General features: G+C 41.7%; 1 protein-coding gene across 4 annotated transcripts in view; it reads left to right on the top strand.

Annotated features, from left to right (window-relative positions):
* The window catches only part of MYH9 (myosin heavy chain 9), an 88,036-nt gene that overhangs the window by 18,149 nt on the left and 53,220 nt on the right, over positions 1-16,667 (top strand). For all 4 annotated transcript variants that reach the window (XM_061639018.1, XM_061639017.1, XM_061639016.1 and 1 more), the window contains exons 2-3: positions 8,239-8,591; positions 16,506-16,662. In XM_061639018.1, coding sequence (XP_061495002.1) covers positions 8,259-8,591; positions 16,506-16,662 — 490 coding nt within the window. In that variant the 5' untranslated portion in view covers positions 8,239-8,258. The remainder of the gene's footprint in view (positions 1-8,238; positions 8,592-16,505; positions 16,663-16,667) is intronic.

Here is a 16,667-nt window from a genome sequence, read left to right as displayed (position 1 = left end):
TGTGCACCCAAGTACAATCCAGCTTCAAAAATTTTAGAACCCTCTGAGCTCTTGGAAGAGAGAGCTCTGAGAGACCCTTTGGGGAGAAAGAGACTTTAATAGTTTCTCATGGCCGCAATCCTATACTTGCTTACCTGGGAATAAGTTCTTCTGAACTCACTGGGAGCTTACTTCTGAATAAACATGTATAGGATTGCACTGAATGTCAAAAATACTATTATGCCACATATTTTAGTTTGCCTGGAAACCAAATTAAAGTTTTTTCCAGTAGCAAAAAAATTGTCTGAAGGATTATACTTAATGCTCGGTTTTTTTAAGTGTGTGTATTTGGACAATACCTTTCTCTGAAATAAAGACTGAACTTAAGGTGGTTAACGATGTGCCTATATTAGAGGGAGCAACTTGGAATTTTAGAGCCCCGTGGTGTCTGGCTTGTGTTAGAAAATGGCTTTCCAACTCAGTATTCAATTTTGCCCTCACAAGTATAATTTTCAGTTGCCCTGAGTGCTTTTGCTTTGCAGCATCACGAACAGGATATTGCTAATCGGAGTGCCTCTCATTTTATAATTTCAAAAGTCAAGGAGCGTACTTAGTTAATCACTTAGTGCTTGCAGCAAACATCTCTGCGTCATGTGCCCAGTGTTATATAATGCAAAGATATAGGGAATTCCAGGATCATTCCCCCTCTCCAGAACATAAGGTGCCCATTAGGGGTGAATTGTGCACATGAAGACTATAGAAACAAGTTTCCAAATGTGGATGATGTCACAGGTTTTCCAGGTCCAGAGTAAATGTGGGATATAACTGCTTCTGCCATTGTTGACAAATGGCTTTCTGAAACAGCTTTATAAGTTATAGAAACTTCTAGAAAGCTCTGTCTTCAAGTAGTTTGTATGCTTCAGATTTAGAGAGCAACTGTTTGGGTGTGTCTCTCCCGAGAATCAGAGGGCCAGTTTCCCTGCTGATTCAGGAGAATGCCCCATGAATCAGGCTTTGTCCTATAGGCAATAACTTTCAGTTCATGATCACATAGTGCACTTTAACTACCTCACTCCTTGCTTAACCTACACACTGCACTTACCTGTTAGACAGCATTTGCTGTGTAATTATAGCTTATTGCTATTTTTTTAATGCACATTTGAGCCAACTATACCCGGGCTGCTTGGGAAAAGAAGTGTGGTACCATCAGAATGAAGTATAACTCTGGAAATTACTTTATTCCAAAAATTGCAGTACAAACTTTAGTTGGCCTGTTCTGTACTAATACTTCACCTATGATTTAGGTGCTAAAGAACCAACTGCTTAGGTCCTGTTAGGGCTCAATAGTTTTTAAATTTTCAAAGCATCTAGAAGGGTTCATTGAACACTCCACAGTGGCAAAAAACAAAAGCAAACTGGCATCTTTCCCTGAAGAGGTTTTAACTACAACTGAAAAAGGTTATTGTCTTTTCATTCTACAGCAACTTTGCCTGAAGCATGTTGTGCTGTTACCTATTTGCAAGCGCCTGTGAGGCTCAAACCAGGGAAAAAATTGTGTGGCTTAATATTCATAGAACACATTCAGGTATCATACTTCAGTTATTCCAAGACAAGATTTCCTGTTTGTTAAGCAGTCTTGCTGCTTGTACTTTTTAATATTAATGTGCTGACCTTGTTGAGCAGTGGCAGAATCCTAGCAGCAATTCTAATAAACTAAACAGTAGGCCAAGGGGGGTAATACAAATAGTACTGGAGAAATAAATTGCAAGCAGAATGTCCTGGTTTTCCAGATGCTTTTAAAACCTAAAAAAAGTTCACTTTTTCGGGGGGGGGGGGAAGATCTCAAAAAAATTTAATGCTAGAAATCCTGCAGAAAGGTTTCAGCAAATGGGATTTCTAGGATCCTTTAAAAGGCAGAATGTTTCTTACCCTCTCCTTCCCAGTGCTGTGGTGCATATGTTGTGTTCAGTTACCACACTCCCTCTGAAGCACCTGGATCCTGTAGAAAGCTCACGAGTTCAGGAAGGAGCTCTTCCCCGCGTTCAGCAAATAGCTTCTTGATATGTTCTTTAAAACAGCCATGCAAGTTCCATAGTGTATGGGAGCCCTGATATAACTATAGGAAGTGGGGGAGGGGCTGGTGAACTAGGAACCCCTGGTTCAGATGTCACCTTTTGATTATGTACCCACTAGGTGGCATAGTCTTGCACAGATTGGGTTAAATCCTTATAAAGCAGGGGGTGAGGTGACAACTCTAAAGTGTGTTATGATTCTGTGAGGTGTGTGCCAAATCCTTCCTGTTACCACAATTTTCTTGCCTAAGTTACTTTCCCCTTAGCAGCAAGGGTTGGGTGGGTATTGGGAGAAATGATTTAGTGAGAAGAGTTTGAGTATTGCTCAGCTGCTGCTAATGCATTCTAAATCCATGCTCTGAGGGGGTTCGGTCACACATGAGTCTGCTGCTGTCATGTCGAGTTTGGCCCTTAGACAGGCCTGTGTTCTCTCTTGACTTCCATCTTCAATATGAGGAGACCAGTCTACCTTGCAATGTGGCTATAAGAATTGCTCGTCATAAAGGTGACACTTCTGAAAGTGGGTAACATGTGGTCTTCCAGGTATTGTTGGAGTCAAAGTCCCATCAGTCCTAGTTAGCATGTCTCAGTGGTCATGGATGATGGAAGCTGTAATCCAGCAACTTCTGGACAGCCACAGGTTCCCCATTCCAACCATGTATAATCATGCCTCTATAAATATATAAAGCCACAGACATTGCATTTGTATTCTTCCCCATGGCAAATTGTGTTAACTTTTGTAAAGTTTGCATGCGTGGCTAGACTAGGATGCAATTCCCCCTATCTTCCTCTTATTTCCACTGCACTTTGTAATGTATAAAGAAATGTGATGGATGTTTCACTTGCAATGTTTTTCTGCTCATGCAGGAAATAAATGCTTGTCCTGAGAATGCCAGAACTCCCTGCAGTCTTCCTTAAGTCTACCTGCTTCAGATGCTCAGAGTGGCTTCTTAGATGTCTAGTCTATGACTAAATCAAAGTTAAATAACAGCAACTTTGATTCAGTCATAACCAAGACATCTAGAAGCAACTCTCAGCATTCCAAGCAGGTGGTATAATTATTTCATCTTTTACTCCTTTCTTTGTTAAATTTGCAAATTAAAATGAAAACTTTTAAGTGTGGATGTTAATAGGAGCCATACAGTCAGAATGCGGCAGCCAGATTGCTGACAAGGACCAAGCGGTCCGAGCATATAACACCTGTTCTGGCCAACTTGCACTGGTTGCCAATATGTTTCCGGGCTAGATTCAAAGTGTTGGTATTAACCTATAAAGCCTTATACGGTGCGGGACCACGATACCTTGCGGAACGCCTCTTCCAATATGAACCGGCCCGTGCACTACGTTCTGCTACGAAGGCCCTCCTCCGGGTTCCAACTCACAGGGAGGCCCGGAGGGTGATGACAAGATCTAGGGCCTTCTCAGTGGTGGCCCCCGAACTATGGAACAGTCTCCCCGAGGAAGTACGCCTGGCGCCGACTCTGCTCTCCTTCCGGCGCCAGGTCAAAACCTTCCTATTCTCTGAAGCATTTTAAGTTACACTGATTTACTTTTTAAAATATTTATTGTATTGGATTGATGATTGTATTTTAGTATTATTTTGTTATTCATTGTATTTTTATGCTATTTTATGTTCACCGCCCAGAGCGCTATTGCTAGTTGGGCGGTATATAAATTTAATAAATAAATAAAAATAAAAAATAAATAAACTACCACCCCAGCTATACAACACAATAATAAAGAGTTAGGAGGAACAGGCACAAGAAAGACTTTCTCTCAAACTACAGCTGTTGCAAATGCTTCTTGCACAGCTCATTCCTGTCTCTTCCCACATCAAAGGAGTGGCCACCTGCCCAACACTCTTGCTGTTTAGCTTTCAACCATGACTACGTATGCTGATGCTGTATCTGTAATTAGCAGATCAGCTGTAGAAGCAAGCTGGCTTCAGCACAGTGGAACAAAACTTGTTTTCTCAGTAGTGTTGCGCTGTTCAGTTCAGCATTTAAGTCTGCTAACTCACATCATCTTTTTGTAGAGCAGGAGGTATCTGATGGTGCTGTCTTAGAGCAGTTGATCCACCAGTTGACATCTTAAGAACAGAGAAGGCCAGAAAAGCACGTTAACTTGCAAAGGCTCAAATGGTCCAAATCTAGTCGTCTTCCACAAAAATGGGGCAGTACCACTAGCAAGTGAGGAAAAAGGAAGGAGAATTGATAAAATGTGATCCCATTTCACAGCTAATATGCTGATAAAGTGATATGCAGATCATGTTAATGGCACAGATAAGCTGCAGTTCTTGATTTCTCCAGATTTTCCCAATATGTGTTCAATACTGAATAAGGTAACTTTTTCTGGTGACATATAATAATGATTTGTGCTAGCATTAACATATTCTAAGGCTGCAATCCAGTATACACTTGCCTGGGATTAAGTCCCATTGAACCCAATGGATCTTACTTCTGAGTAGACATGTACTGGATTGCAGCCTAATACATTAAATTAGGTCTCATAGTTGTGTCACCATAAAGGGGCAAAAGGTTAAATTAGAATGGGTTACAGCCAATGTGTATCACTTGGTCTACTATTGATAGTTGTCAGGTTATGGTATGACCTTCTTTGCATACAGCTGGTCTGTTGCCATTTCCTGTTCAAGCACTTTATTTATTAAGACTATTTCTATACTGCTTAATATATAAAAAGATCTCTAAGTGATGTACAGAAAAGTAAAACAAGCATTATAAAAATGCACAATAAAACCATAATACAAATAATACATCTAATAATAATAATAAACTTTATTTCTACCCCGCCCTTTTTTCCAATAGGACTCAGAGCGGCTTACAACTAAAAACAACACCATTAAAACATACAGAAATATACAATTAAAATAGAATTAAAGTATGAGAAAAATTAAAAACCATAAAACATATGTTAAAAATAGCGGACAATTTAAAATAATAAAATCATATACAGTAGACACCAATCCTATGACATTTAATCTTGGTTGTTCTCTATCCCAAATGCCCGTTGAAATAAAACAGTCTTTACTTGTTGCCGGAAAGACGGCAAGGAGGGAGCTAATCGCACCTCACTCGGAAGGGAGTTCCATAGCCTAGGGGCGGCCACCGAAAAGGCCCCATCTCGTGTCAACGTCATATGTACTTGCGAAGGTGTGGGGAGCACAAGAAGGGCCTCACCTGAAGATCTCAAATCCTGGACAGTTTCATGTAGGGAGATACGATCTGTCAAATAGCCTGGACCTGAGCTGTATAGGGCTTTGTAGGTCAAAACCAGCACTTTGAATTGTGACCGGAAACAAATTGGCAGCCAGTGGAGCTGTTGTAACAGGGGAGTTGTATGGTCCCTGTAACCAGCCCCGGTTAGCACTCTGGCTGCAGCTCTTTGTACCAATGTAAGTTTCCGAACAGTCTTCAAAGGCAGCCCCACGTAGAGCGCGTTACAGTAGTCTAAGCGGGATGTAACCAAGGCATGCATCACCCTAGTCAGATCAGGCAGGTCCAGGAATGGGCGCAGCTGGCACACCAGTTTTAATTGGGCAAAGGCGCTCCTGGATACAGCAGTAATCTGGGCCTCCAAATTCAAAGCTGAGTCCAAGAGTACACCCAAACTGCAAACCTGAGACTTCAGGGGGAGTGCAACCCCATCCAGCACCGGTTGAATCCCTATTCCCTGGTCTGCCCTCCGACTGACCAGGAGTACCTCTGTTTTATCAGGATTTAATCTCAACTTGTTTGCCCTCATCCAGTCCATCACTGATGCCAGACACTGATTTAGGACCTGTACGGCTTCCTTGGCTTCAGGTGGAAAAGAGAAATAGAGTTGAGTGTCATCAGCATACTGATGGCACCGAACCCCAAAACCCTGGACAACCTCTCCCTGCGGTTTCATGTAGATGTTAAATAACATGGGGGACAAAACTGAACCCTGAGGGACCCCATAGGTCAATGGCCAGGGGGTTGAGCAGGAGTCCCCCAGTACCACCTTCTGGGTTCGGTCCTCCAGGAAGGACTGGAGCCACTGTAACACAGTGCCCCCAAGTCCTATCTCAGCAAGGTGGCCCAGAAGGATACCATGATCGATGGTATTGAAAGCCGCTGAGAGGTCCAGTAGAACCAACAGAGACACACTCCCCCTGTCCAGTTCTCTGCGTAGGTCATCCACCAAGGCGACCAAAGCCATCTCTGTCCTATAGCCAGGTCTGAAACCAGATTGAAATGGATCCAGATAATCCGTATAATCCAGGAATCTCTGGAGTTGGGCAACCACCACATGCTCTATTATCTTGCTTAAAAATGGAATATTGGAGACTGGCCGGTAGTTGCCTAGTAAAGACGGATCCAGGGAGGGCTTTTTCAGCAGTGGTCTTATAACTGCCTCCTTTAAGCATGATGGAATTTTGCCTTGTTGTAGAGAGGCATTAACTACTCCCCTGACCCAATACACAATACAAATTATTAATAAATAAATACCTACACATATTCCTTCACACTTCCCTACTCAACATCTTTCAGCCTCCTGGCTCCCATGCAGGATGCCACCCATCCACCCTGGCTCTCACCCAGGGCCCAAACACACACAAATCTCCCCAAAGTCTCTCAAAAAAGTGGATTCCCAGGTGATCCCAAAGATGGCATTTAGGACCCACGTTTTATAAGCCTGGCAACCATCTTGAATGCTGGATGTTTCCTGCAGCACATGAATTTGCTGAGTTCTTTGGTGAACACTCAGAACCAGAGCCTGGGGTTGTTGCAGCCAACCAGGGGCTATGCTCTTTCTCTCCATCAGCAAGTTGGCCGGCTCCATTGATATCCTTTAGGTTTAGGTTGTCATATGTGTCACTTATGGAAGTTCTAATATTTTTCCTCTTCTTGGTCTGAACAGTTGCTTGCTGTTCATCTTCCAGATGTTGTCCCACCCATACTCCATTGCTTGAGCTCTCTTCTCCTGTACTCAGTTTGCACTTAGCTGTTGCAGATATTCTTAGTTCTTTGGTTTTCAAAATTCCTACAATTGAGGAACACAAAGCCATCTTTCACAGAAGCCCTGTGAACTAAAGAGGATTCTGAAGAATGTTCTAAGGTGCCTACTCAACTCATAAGGGGTGGGTCTTTTTGGCTCTTACCATCTTCTGTGTGAACTTGGTGTGTGCACTCAAACATATTTAATATTCCCTTGTGGCTGCACATGATGTGGCTCCTTGAGTGCCCCTTCCCCAAAGAAAATTATGGTTGCTGTTGAATCAGTTCCGTGGATCACAGTTCATAAACTATTGTAGTAGAAGCTGAATCTAGTTTTCTTGCATTCTTAAGGTTTTTTGCTTGCCTGCCTGCACAGTTCGGCATGCCCCTGTTAGTGAAGTAAATGGATATGCAGGTACAATTTCAGTGTTGCAAGAAAAAACACTTCAAAATAATCTTTCAGTTAATATTGGGAAATATATAACAGTTACTTCTTTGACAGTAAGGGAAAAAGTGAAATCAAGTGTGACTGGTGTCTTTAGTGAAAAAATATTATAGTGCCCCCCCCCCCGCTGCTGTCACCCCCAAGACAGGGAAAAATAAAGTGACATGCAGCTGGGGCAGTCTTCTTCTAGGTCAGTGGTGGGGAACCTGTAGCCTTCCAGATGTTGGTGGACTGCAGCTTTCATCACCCCTGATTGTTGTCCCTGCTGCCTCGGGCTGATGAAGAGCACTCCTTTTATCTGAAGGACATGAGGAATGACAAAACTATGTTAGAGGTGTACTAAGCAGAAAGGACGTAAGGAAATAGAAGAATATTTTTGGCTGACTATAGAGCTCTTCAGTTAGATTTTTCAGGAAATGATGAAACTGAAAGTAACCAAATTCAGCTGGAAGCGCTCATTCTCTTGGTGTGTCCTGCTCAATTATGGCCAAAAAAGGCAAGTAGTTAGACTGTTGGAAGTTGCAATTGCAGGAAGCAGTGTAGCAGAGGTTTAGAATGCAGCTGTTGACTTGCCAGCCTTGATACAATTATGAATACAATGAAAATATATTTTCTCTTCCTTTTGGCTCTTGAGAGCCAAACTTAAGTACCCAAACCACCAGAGTTTTCTACACTTTAGCACAGACCTGTAGCGTATTCTCTGCCTGAGCACGCCTCAAAACATTGGTAAGAGTAATAACATTACAACTTCTTTTTTTAACAGGTCCCTAGTTACAAACCACCATGGCTCAGAGAGATGCAGACAAATACCTCTATGTGGACAGAAACCTCATCAACAACCCTCTTGCTCAGGCTGATTGGGCAGCTAAGAAGCTGGTGTGGGTTCCATCAGAGAAAAATGGTTTTGAGCCAGCTAGCTTGAAGGAGGAAGTAGGAGATGAAGCCATTGTGGAGCTTGCAGAGAATGGGAAGAAAGTGAGAGTAAACAAAGATGATATCCAAAAGATGAACCCACCCAAGTTCTCTAAAGTGGAAGATATGGCAGAACTGACCTGTCTCAATGAGGCCTCTGTGTTACACAACCTAAAGGAGCGATACTACTCGGGGCTCATCTATGTGAGTAATAACTTTTTCTATTGGGTATAAGGTCTAATTAGATGTTATGTGTCCTCCATGTTACACTTCTTTCCCCATCTTGCACTGTTTGCCTGTCTACATTCTCATTAAACTAAACAGTTTTTTCCTGAACAGAATTTTTGTAGAAAGTTGTGATGGCTCGACATGTTCATGTGTCTGTCTGCATTGACATTATCTCTGGATTGGAAGATATTTTACAAATTGTACACAAGTTTAATTCAAACTGAAGACGTTCTTGATTTAGACATCTGACTATGTTTGTTCTGTACCTTGAACTTTAGTGGAAGAGAACATTAGTATCAAGCTTGCAAAATAATCCTCTTTCAGAATATCCTTTTTCATAGTCAAGCTTGGTTGCACATATGGCAGTTGGGACAGAAAGCAGCACTGTCATCTACTTTGACCCAGTCAGCATGCTGAACATAGAAAACAGTACTTTAGAATATCCTAGTTATTGAGATCCAGGTTTTTGCACTTCAGGCCTCTAACATGTAATGCTGTGAACAGGTGATTCAGAACATACTGAGCAGGTAGCTTGGCTTCTTCTCTCATCAAAGTGGTAGCATAGCTCTCATGAGTTTGATGCCATGGAAACATGTATAAATAGAATATCCTTGGTTTGCTATTAAGAGTTCATGTGCTGCTTATGCCCATGCATGAACCATTGGCTCGTGGAATGAAGTCGTAACTAGACTCTGTTCATTAATAAGATGCTGCCACTCTGTTCATTTGATTGTCTTATTACACTTTGTCTCCTGAATGGGAGAATGTAGAGATTACTTCTCAGCTGAGTCAATTGGAGAAAGGTGACTTGAAGAAATGGTGGTAGAGAATGCATATTATGTGCTAATGGAAGCAGTGCTGTAATTTTGTACACTACTTTGATTCTGCAAAGCAGTGTGTATAAAAAACTATTTTCAGCACAAATTGAAGGTGAGCTGGCCACCTGGGGTTCCTTGAACAGTCCCTGTCTACTTGGAGAGCACTAACGCCAGACCAGGCAAGCCAATGCTTCTCTGTGTTCTAGGATGTGGCTACTGCTGTTGTTCTATTAAGGGAACATTTAAAGACAAGTCTGTCTTTCACAGAAAGGTTGTCCTGAATTATAACTTAACAAAAGTATTGTGCAGTGTATTGGAAACTCAATTCAAGAGTGTGGTTTCTTGCTTTTTCAGGAAGAATTGCAATAGCCATATGACTGCTTAGAGTTGTATCTGGCTCTTAAGTGGTGGTGTGGCCAACTTTTCCTGGCTTCTTCTGTATTTTTGCACACTACAGCTGTATTTCCTCCTTACAATTTAGGAGACTGCTACCTAATTCTGTGCAGCTCTTCTGGCTGGCCTCTGTTAACACTCAACACAGTGAGGTGAGGCCTCATCATGCAAAATGCTTATGTTAACTAGTCTACACTCCTAGAAGAATCCTCAGTAAACAACTCCTCCAAAGCTGCATGGAGCAAGATAAAAAAAATCAGTTCTGTTTGCAGGAAATGACTGCACTCAAGAGCCCTGTGTGTATGTTTTCATCAATTTATGGTGGGAGATTGCAGTTGAGTTTACACTGGCCTGCCTTCTCCCAAGCCTTCCCTATGGTTATGTGCAGGATCTCATGTTTAGGTGCCCATGTCATTGGAGAAAAATGATACATGTTTTCCATCTTCATGATATAAGGGTCACGTGGGTCAGGCCTCATGGTTCAACCCTGTGTATGTTGGGCTGCATGCATACAGACTCTTATGCAAATATGACATCTACCAGGGCCAGCACAGTCCTGACTTCCTACAGTAAGCGTTGGCCCAAACATCTGCTGAGGGCTCAGACCCTGTTGGAGGATCAGGCAGGATCCTATTAAACCTGGCCACTTTCCAACTTCTGTAAACAGATGGCCCTTGCATAGATCTCCTGTTATAAGCAGGTTATCCTACATAGGGCTTTTAAGGGTGGCTGGGCAGCTTATAATGGGTAGAGAAGTAGAAATGGTCTTCAGGTTTATGAAGAATGGTTTATTTATTTATTATTTTTACCCTGCCCTTTTTCCAAAACTGGAACTCACGGTGGCTTCCAGATAAAAGAACACATATAATTAAAAACATACAAAAGTCTAGATTAAAATAGAATTAAACTATTTACAGCAGTTTATGCTCTTCAGGTGCTCTTTTCTGGACACCTTGTGCTTATGCTTGCTCATTTGAAACTTTTTGGCAACTGTCTTTAGTTGTTGCCTACTTAATTATGTTTTATCAGAAAAAAGCCACTGACTTCTCTGCTCTTATTGACCTACAGTTATAATTTTGTCATGCTGGCATTCTCCGTTATGTGCTGTGTTCGGGAGAGTGGGGGGAGAGTTGCAGGTGTCTTGGTTAATCTAATTTTGGGGTAATAATCAATTTGACAGAGACCAATGGTTCAATGAGTGGGCAAGGTTGCAGAAGAGCAATCAGCATTTGTCTTGAGTTCTGTATTCAGGATGCTGATTGGATCAAAGCATATGTCACTGCTGTCTGGTACCTGACCTGCCTTCTGTGCAGCTGAGCCTGACTCTGTAATAGGGATATTTTGCCAGACACAACTACTTTCCATTTCTTACCCTCAAAGAGTTTTAATCTGGCATCCACTTAGCTAAAGTCTTGAAGACTGTCTCAGTCTTGTCACATAGATCAGCCATTGTGTGGACTCTTGTAAGGCTGTGCAGAGTGAAGCTTGTCACATGTTACCACTCTGCCTACACTGATGTAGGAGAGAAACCCTGTGTATTCTCCCTTTCGAGAAGAAAATGGCACATGTCTAGTTCTTTTCTTTACTGCATGTAAAAAATGTGTAGATTGTCAACGTGTACGTGCAATCAAATAGATACGTGCAATCTTTCACGTTGATGGTCGGTACTGATAACGTGTCCCATGGCTTTAAGCCAGGTAAGGTGCGATCAAGACTGTTTATATGGCTAAAGCTTAGTCTGAGGTTATACTTGCCAGTGTTGCCACCTCCTAATACAGTGGTGTGGAGAGTTCTGTCCTTTGATAGTTCTGTGTGTTTGGGAAATAAGCATCCTGTCAGTAAGCATGGGGGAGGGCCGTAGCTCAGTGGCAGAGCATCTGCTTTGCGTGCAAAAGGTCCCAGGTTCAATCCCCAGATAGGATTGAGAGAGACTCACCTGAAACCCTGGAGAGCTGCTGCTAATCAGTGTAGATAATATTGAGCTAGATGGAGGAATGGTCTGACTTTGGTATAAGGCAGCTTTCTATGTTCCTATGGCCTTTTAAAAAGTAACTCTCATTCTCTGGTAATCTGCAGGTTTTGTATGCTGTTTTCTAGTTTAACAGTGACTCAATCCATTCATTAATTTTCAGTTCATTTGGGCATGTGCTAGTCTTTATTGGGTGATGGTTAAGGGAGGAAATCTAGCCCTTGAGATTTAAAATGTATTTATGGCTTGAGCTGTCATGGTTACTGTCCCATGTAAGTATAATATAGTATTTGCACAGAGTTGTTCCCCAGATATGATATAATCCTTATGAGGACACTCACCCATCAATTACCTGCTTAAAATTTTATTGTTACCTGGAATCTTATTGACTGTAGGATCATTCCAAATACATAAGAGTTCGGACGTAGTAATAATAAAAGTTCCCCAGTTTCTTTGACTGGAAAAGATTTTGTGCTGTTTTTAGAAAGGCCTATCACTGTAAAGTGGAGTGTGTTTACAAGTTACCAATTTTTCTTCTCCCTGTTTCCTGCACTTCCTCTTGATACAACATACCTTTCACCTTGCTGCTGGCTTATAAAAAGCTTCTCAAAACCCATGTCCTTTGCATTTCCTGAGGCAAGAATTTTAGAGCCTCACATTCGCACTAATCTAGCCACTGTGTCTGTGAAGTCAATGTTTTATTTAAATTGCTTGTGTTCTCTCATACATTGAACATCCAACAAAGTTTTTTTCTCCTCCTATACAGCATATTAATAATATTTTTTAATCCTGGTACAGCAACCACTTTTTGTACTCACTAAAGCCTTGTTGCTTCCGTTTATCGTACTCGCTGAGGTGGTATTTTATTTGATTTACAGAGGAGTATGTGGAATGTGTAACTTGCTGGGGTCAGAGTGCTTTTTATCTAGTGCTGTTTAATCCAGCTAGACTTCATATTTTTTAAAATAAGGAATGGGGTAACTGAATGTTGCTTTGTCCCAACAGCCTTGGTGCAATATGAAACCTGTTAGCTCCACAGGTTAATCCCATTAAGTATGCAAGTCTCATCCAGGACTCCTTTAGACTATCACAGTGTGGACTTTGTGGCTTTAGCATCATGTTATCTCTCTATTCCCACCCCCAACTGTTTTGTTAACATTTATTTATTTTGGATAATTCTGTATTGCTTTATGTTTTCAAATGAGCAGTTTACAGCATATCTCTGGGGTAGGGTTCCTGAGGCCTGAGGGCCAGATGTGGCCATCCAGACCTTTATCTGGCCCTTGGAACTCTTTCCAGGACACACCACAGGTCACATTCCTCACTGGCCCTGCTTCACATTCCAAGTGTTTTTGTTTGGCTGGAAAGTGTCCTTGAACCCTGACAACATTTATTGCTTGTTTGGACGGTGGATAGAGCAGGATGTGAGAGTGTATAGAAACTAACCTGTGGCACAAAGATAATATTCATTGCTCCTCCTGCTTTTCCTTCTGGTTCTACCCACCTTTGGCATGTAGTCCCCAGAAGTTGCCCAGATGGGAATTCGGCCCTCGGGCTAAAAAAAGGCCCCCATCCCAAAATATGTTAAAACAGAAATTTAACATTACAAAAACTGTGAACTTTCAGATCATTTACAGAAAAAATATAGACTCTCAGCACAGGTGTATAACTGAAACACTCAAGTTGAGTGTCTTATTGGTGAAGGCGAGTGTCATGGGATCTCAGTTCAGAGAGAGCCACCTTTTAATATCCAACTGTAGAGCAGTCCCCTGAGAAAGTGACTTATAGGTGGAGCCCTGGAGGTGCTTGAAGAGATGTAAAGTCTGTTGAGATCAGTGGCATGTCTTCTATGCACTTGTTCAGGAGTTTTGCATTTGTTGTTTGGGAGAAGCTCCCTCTGATAATTTTTTGGAATGTTTTTATGGTAATTTTTGTATATAATACAAAAACAATTAACGAAATGTATATGTAAAAAAACCAGTATAAAGGACCTTGTATATGTCTCTGCACTTCAAGAAGGATGGAGACAAACTGGAACAGGTTTAGAGGAGGGCAACAAGGATGATCAGGGGACTTGAAACAAAAGCCTATGAGAAGAGACTGAAAGAACTGAGCATGTTTAGCCTGGAGAAGAGAAGACTGAGGGGATATATGATAGCACTCTTCAAGTACTTGAAAGATAGCCACACAGAGGAGAGCCAGGATCTCTTTTTGATGGTTCCAGAGCGCAGGACATGAAATAATGGGCTCAAGTTGCAGGAAGCCAGATTTCGACTGAACATCAGAAAAAAACTTCCTGTTAGAGCCATACGACAATGGAACCAATTACCTAGGGAGGTAGTGGGCTCTCCGACACTGGAGGCATTCAAGAGGCAGCTGGACAGCCATCTGTCAGGAATGCTTTGATTTGGATTCCTGCATTGAGCAGGGACTTGGAGTTGATGGCCTTATAGGCCCCTTCCAACTCTACTATTCTATGATTCTGTGTAATTGTTTATATTTTTGGCACTTCCCATCATATATTTTGAAAGTTACATTTCTTGTCACACTTTTTTAATAAACTCCATTAATATTCTGTAATTCTATTCTAATATTCTATTAATATTCTATAAATCTCTCCATAAAGATGCATGGGTTAAAGATGGGTTCCAGTTGGGTTCATTCTGTGTTACATGTGAAATAAAACAAACATTCTTATTAGTCCCTCAGTCTGATTTGTAATGCTCAACATTTTTGCTATTGGCTCTTCAGCTCTGTTAGTTACTCTTCTAGCTGACTATTTTCTAAGCACTTTTGGCTTAAACTACAATTAATACCCATTTCCAAACACCTTGGTATGCCAATTTTTAGGTAGGAGCTTGACTTTAATTTTTTCTAGCAACATTTAAAATAAGTACGTGAAACAAAGAGTTGGCAAAATTGCATAACTCTTCCTAGTTTTGTAACAGAGGAATTGCTTGAGTGTGCTCTCAGAACAGAAATGTATTTTCTGTTATCCTCTGTGATCAACACCCTATTTTTTCATACAAACCAGAGTAGGGTGGCCACAATTGACAGTAGGCTTAAATTTGTTTCTTGTAGAAGTTGCCGTACTTGTAAATACTCAAGTGCCAATCTTAAGCTGTGCATGTCAAGAAGCTGTGACTGGCTGCTGACACTTTAGACTGTGCACACAGCTGTTACCTTACTGGCCCATTTATACTTAAGAGGAAATGCAGCCTAAAATGGTGCCTGTCTAGCATTCATGTATAAACTGGGGTGGGACATCTGCCTTCATACTTGCTGTCCCAGCTGCCACTGGAAAGATCGAGTTTAGTAGAAGGGACAGAGCAGGAGACAGTTCTACAGATATGCTTTCCTGCAGCATATTCTAACATGGTGGGCACAGAAATGAGAGGAGCAGGCACTCATCTCTGACCTCTCACTGCTCTTGAAAGCAGAAGAAGCCTTGCTGCTTTCAGGGACCTCTGATGCCATGCGATGTCTGAGATGAGCTCTCACCCCTCCCATGAGTTGGAAAGGGCAGGGTTAGTGGAGACCAGCAAAGTACTGAAGCCAGCCAAAACATTTTTCCTTGGGAAAAATAAGTACACCCGCAAAAGAATGTAACTCTTCCTACTGACAGTGTTGGGGATCCTTTGTATCAGTGTCATTGCAATCTGGAGAGCTTGCATTGTTTGTGCCCCCTATGCCCCACATATTCCTGCTCGGGATATTGTGGGAAGTAGTTGGCAACTTCTTGCATAGCTTTTTAATGCTGGGCTAGCAAGTACTAAACGTCCTAGAGTTGTGCACTGGCAATGGTTACTTCTATATCTTACTCTTTCTAGACTGAATGCTGTCTTGGCCCCCTAGAGCGAGTGAGCATCCATAGGCAGTAAATGGAATAAAAAATAAAGTCCATCCCAACTGCTCCAGGATTTTTAAAATCATGTTTGTGGTTTATAAATTAGCATTCACATTTTGGGCATGTTTGAAACACTGACTTCATGTGTAAATGCTTCTGTGGTAACTATCTTCCAGTACTTACGATGTTTAGATCTACTCACAGTTTTTTCCAGTTGTTCATTTTGGGTGGGGCTGAGGTGTACCATCTTTCTCTTTTGCTTTAATTTTTTATTTTAACGAAGTTTGTGGCTGGGAAGGCTGTAAAGAGGCTGTAGAGTGGTTAATATTACATTAAATCTTGAAAACAAGTGATGGTCAGGCTTCAGTGATAGTTGTAGGTGTCCTTCTCTCCCACCCCACATTCTGTGGCTATGTGTGGATTTGCACAACGTATAAGCTGCAGAACTGATGTAAAAATCTTGGTGCAGGATTCCCACAGCCCTGGGCTAGAGCCTTCTTGTCAACATAGTATGTTGAAAGATACCTATTGCTTAAGGTAGTTAAAATGGCACTCCCTGTTGTACTGTAGAAATGGAAGCAGTGAAGACAAACGTAAATTAAAATGCATATTTTAGTCATGAAAGATGAATAGCCATATTCATTGTAAATGGCAGATGTGACTGTTACTTCGAAGTCTCTGATAACGGAAGGCAATTATGGTAGCCCAAGTAAACTTTCAAGATACATCACTGAGCATGTGGGGGGGTGGGGATTACTTGTTACCAGTCTCATGTGTTGGGGGATGGTGGGGGGCTTTGTGGAGATAATTCAAGCTGTAAAATCATGCATGCTTCTGAATTCTTCTTGAAATCCATTTTGCAGACCTACTCAGGCCTGTTCTGTGTTGTCATAAATCCCTACAAGAACTTGCCTATTTACTCCGAAGAGATTGTGGATATGTACAAAGGGAAAAAGAGACATGAGATGCCCCCTCACATCTATGCTATTACAGACACTGCATACAGGAGTATGATGCAAGGTAGG

The sequence above is a fragment of the Rhineura floridana genome, chromosome 8 (assembly GCF_030035675.1).
Source record: "Rhineura floridana isolate rRhiFlo1 chromosome 8, rRhiFlo1.hap2, whole genome shotgun sequence".
Taxonomy (NCBI): domain Eukaryota; kingdom Metazoa; phylum Chordata; class Lepidosauria; order Squamata; family Rhineuridae; genus Rhineura; species Rhineura floridana.
Note: the sequence above shows the minus strand (reverse complement) of the source record. Positions and strands in the feature narration are given on the sequence as shown.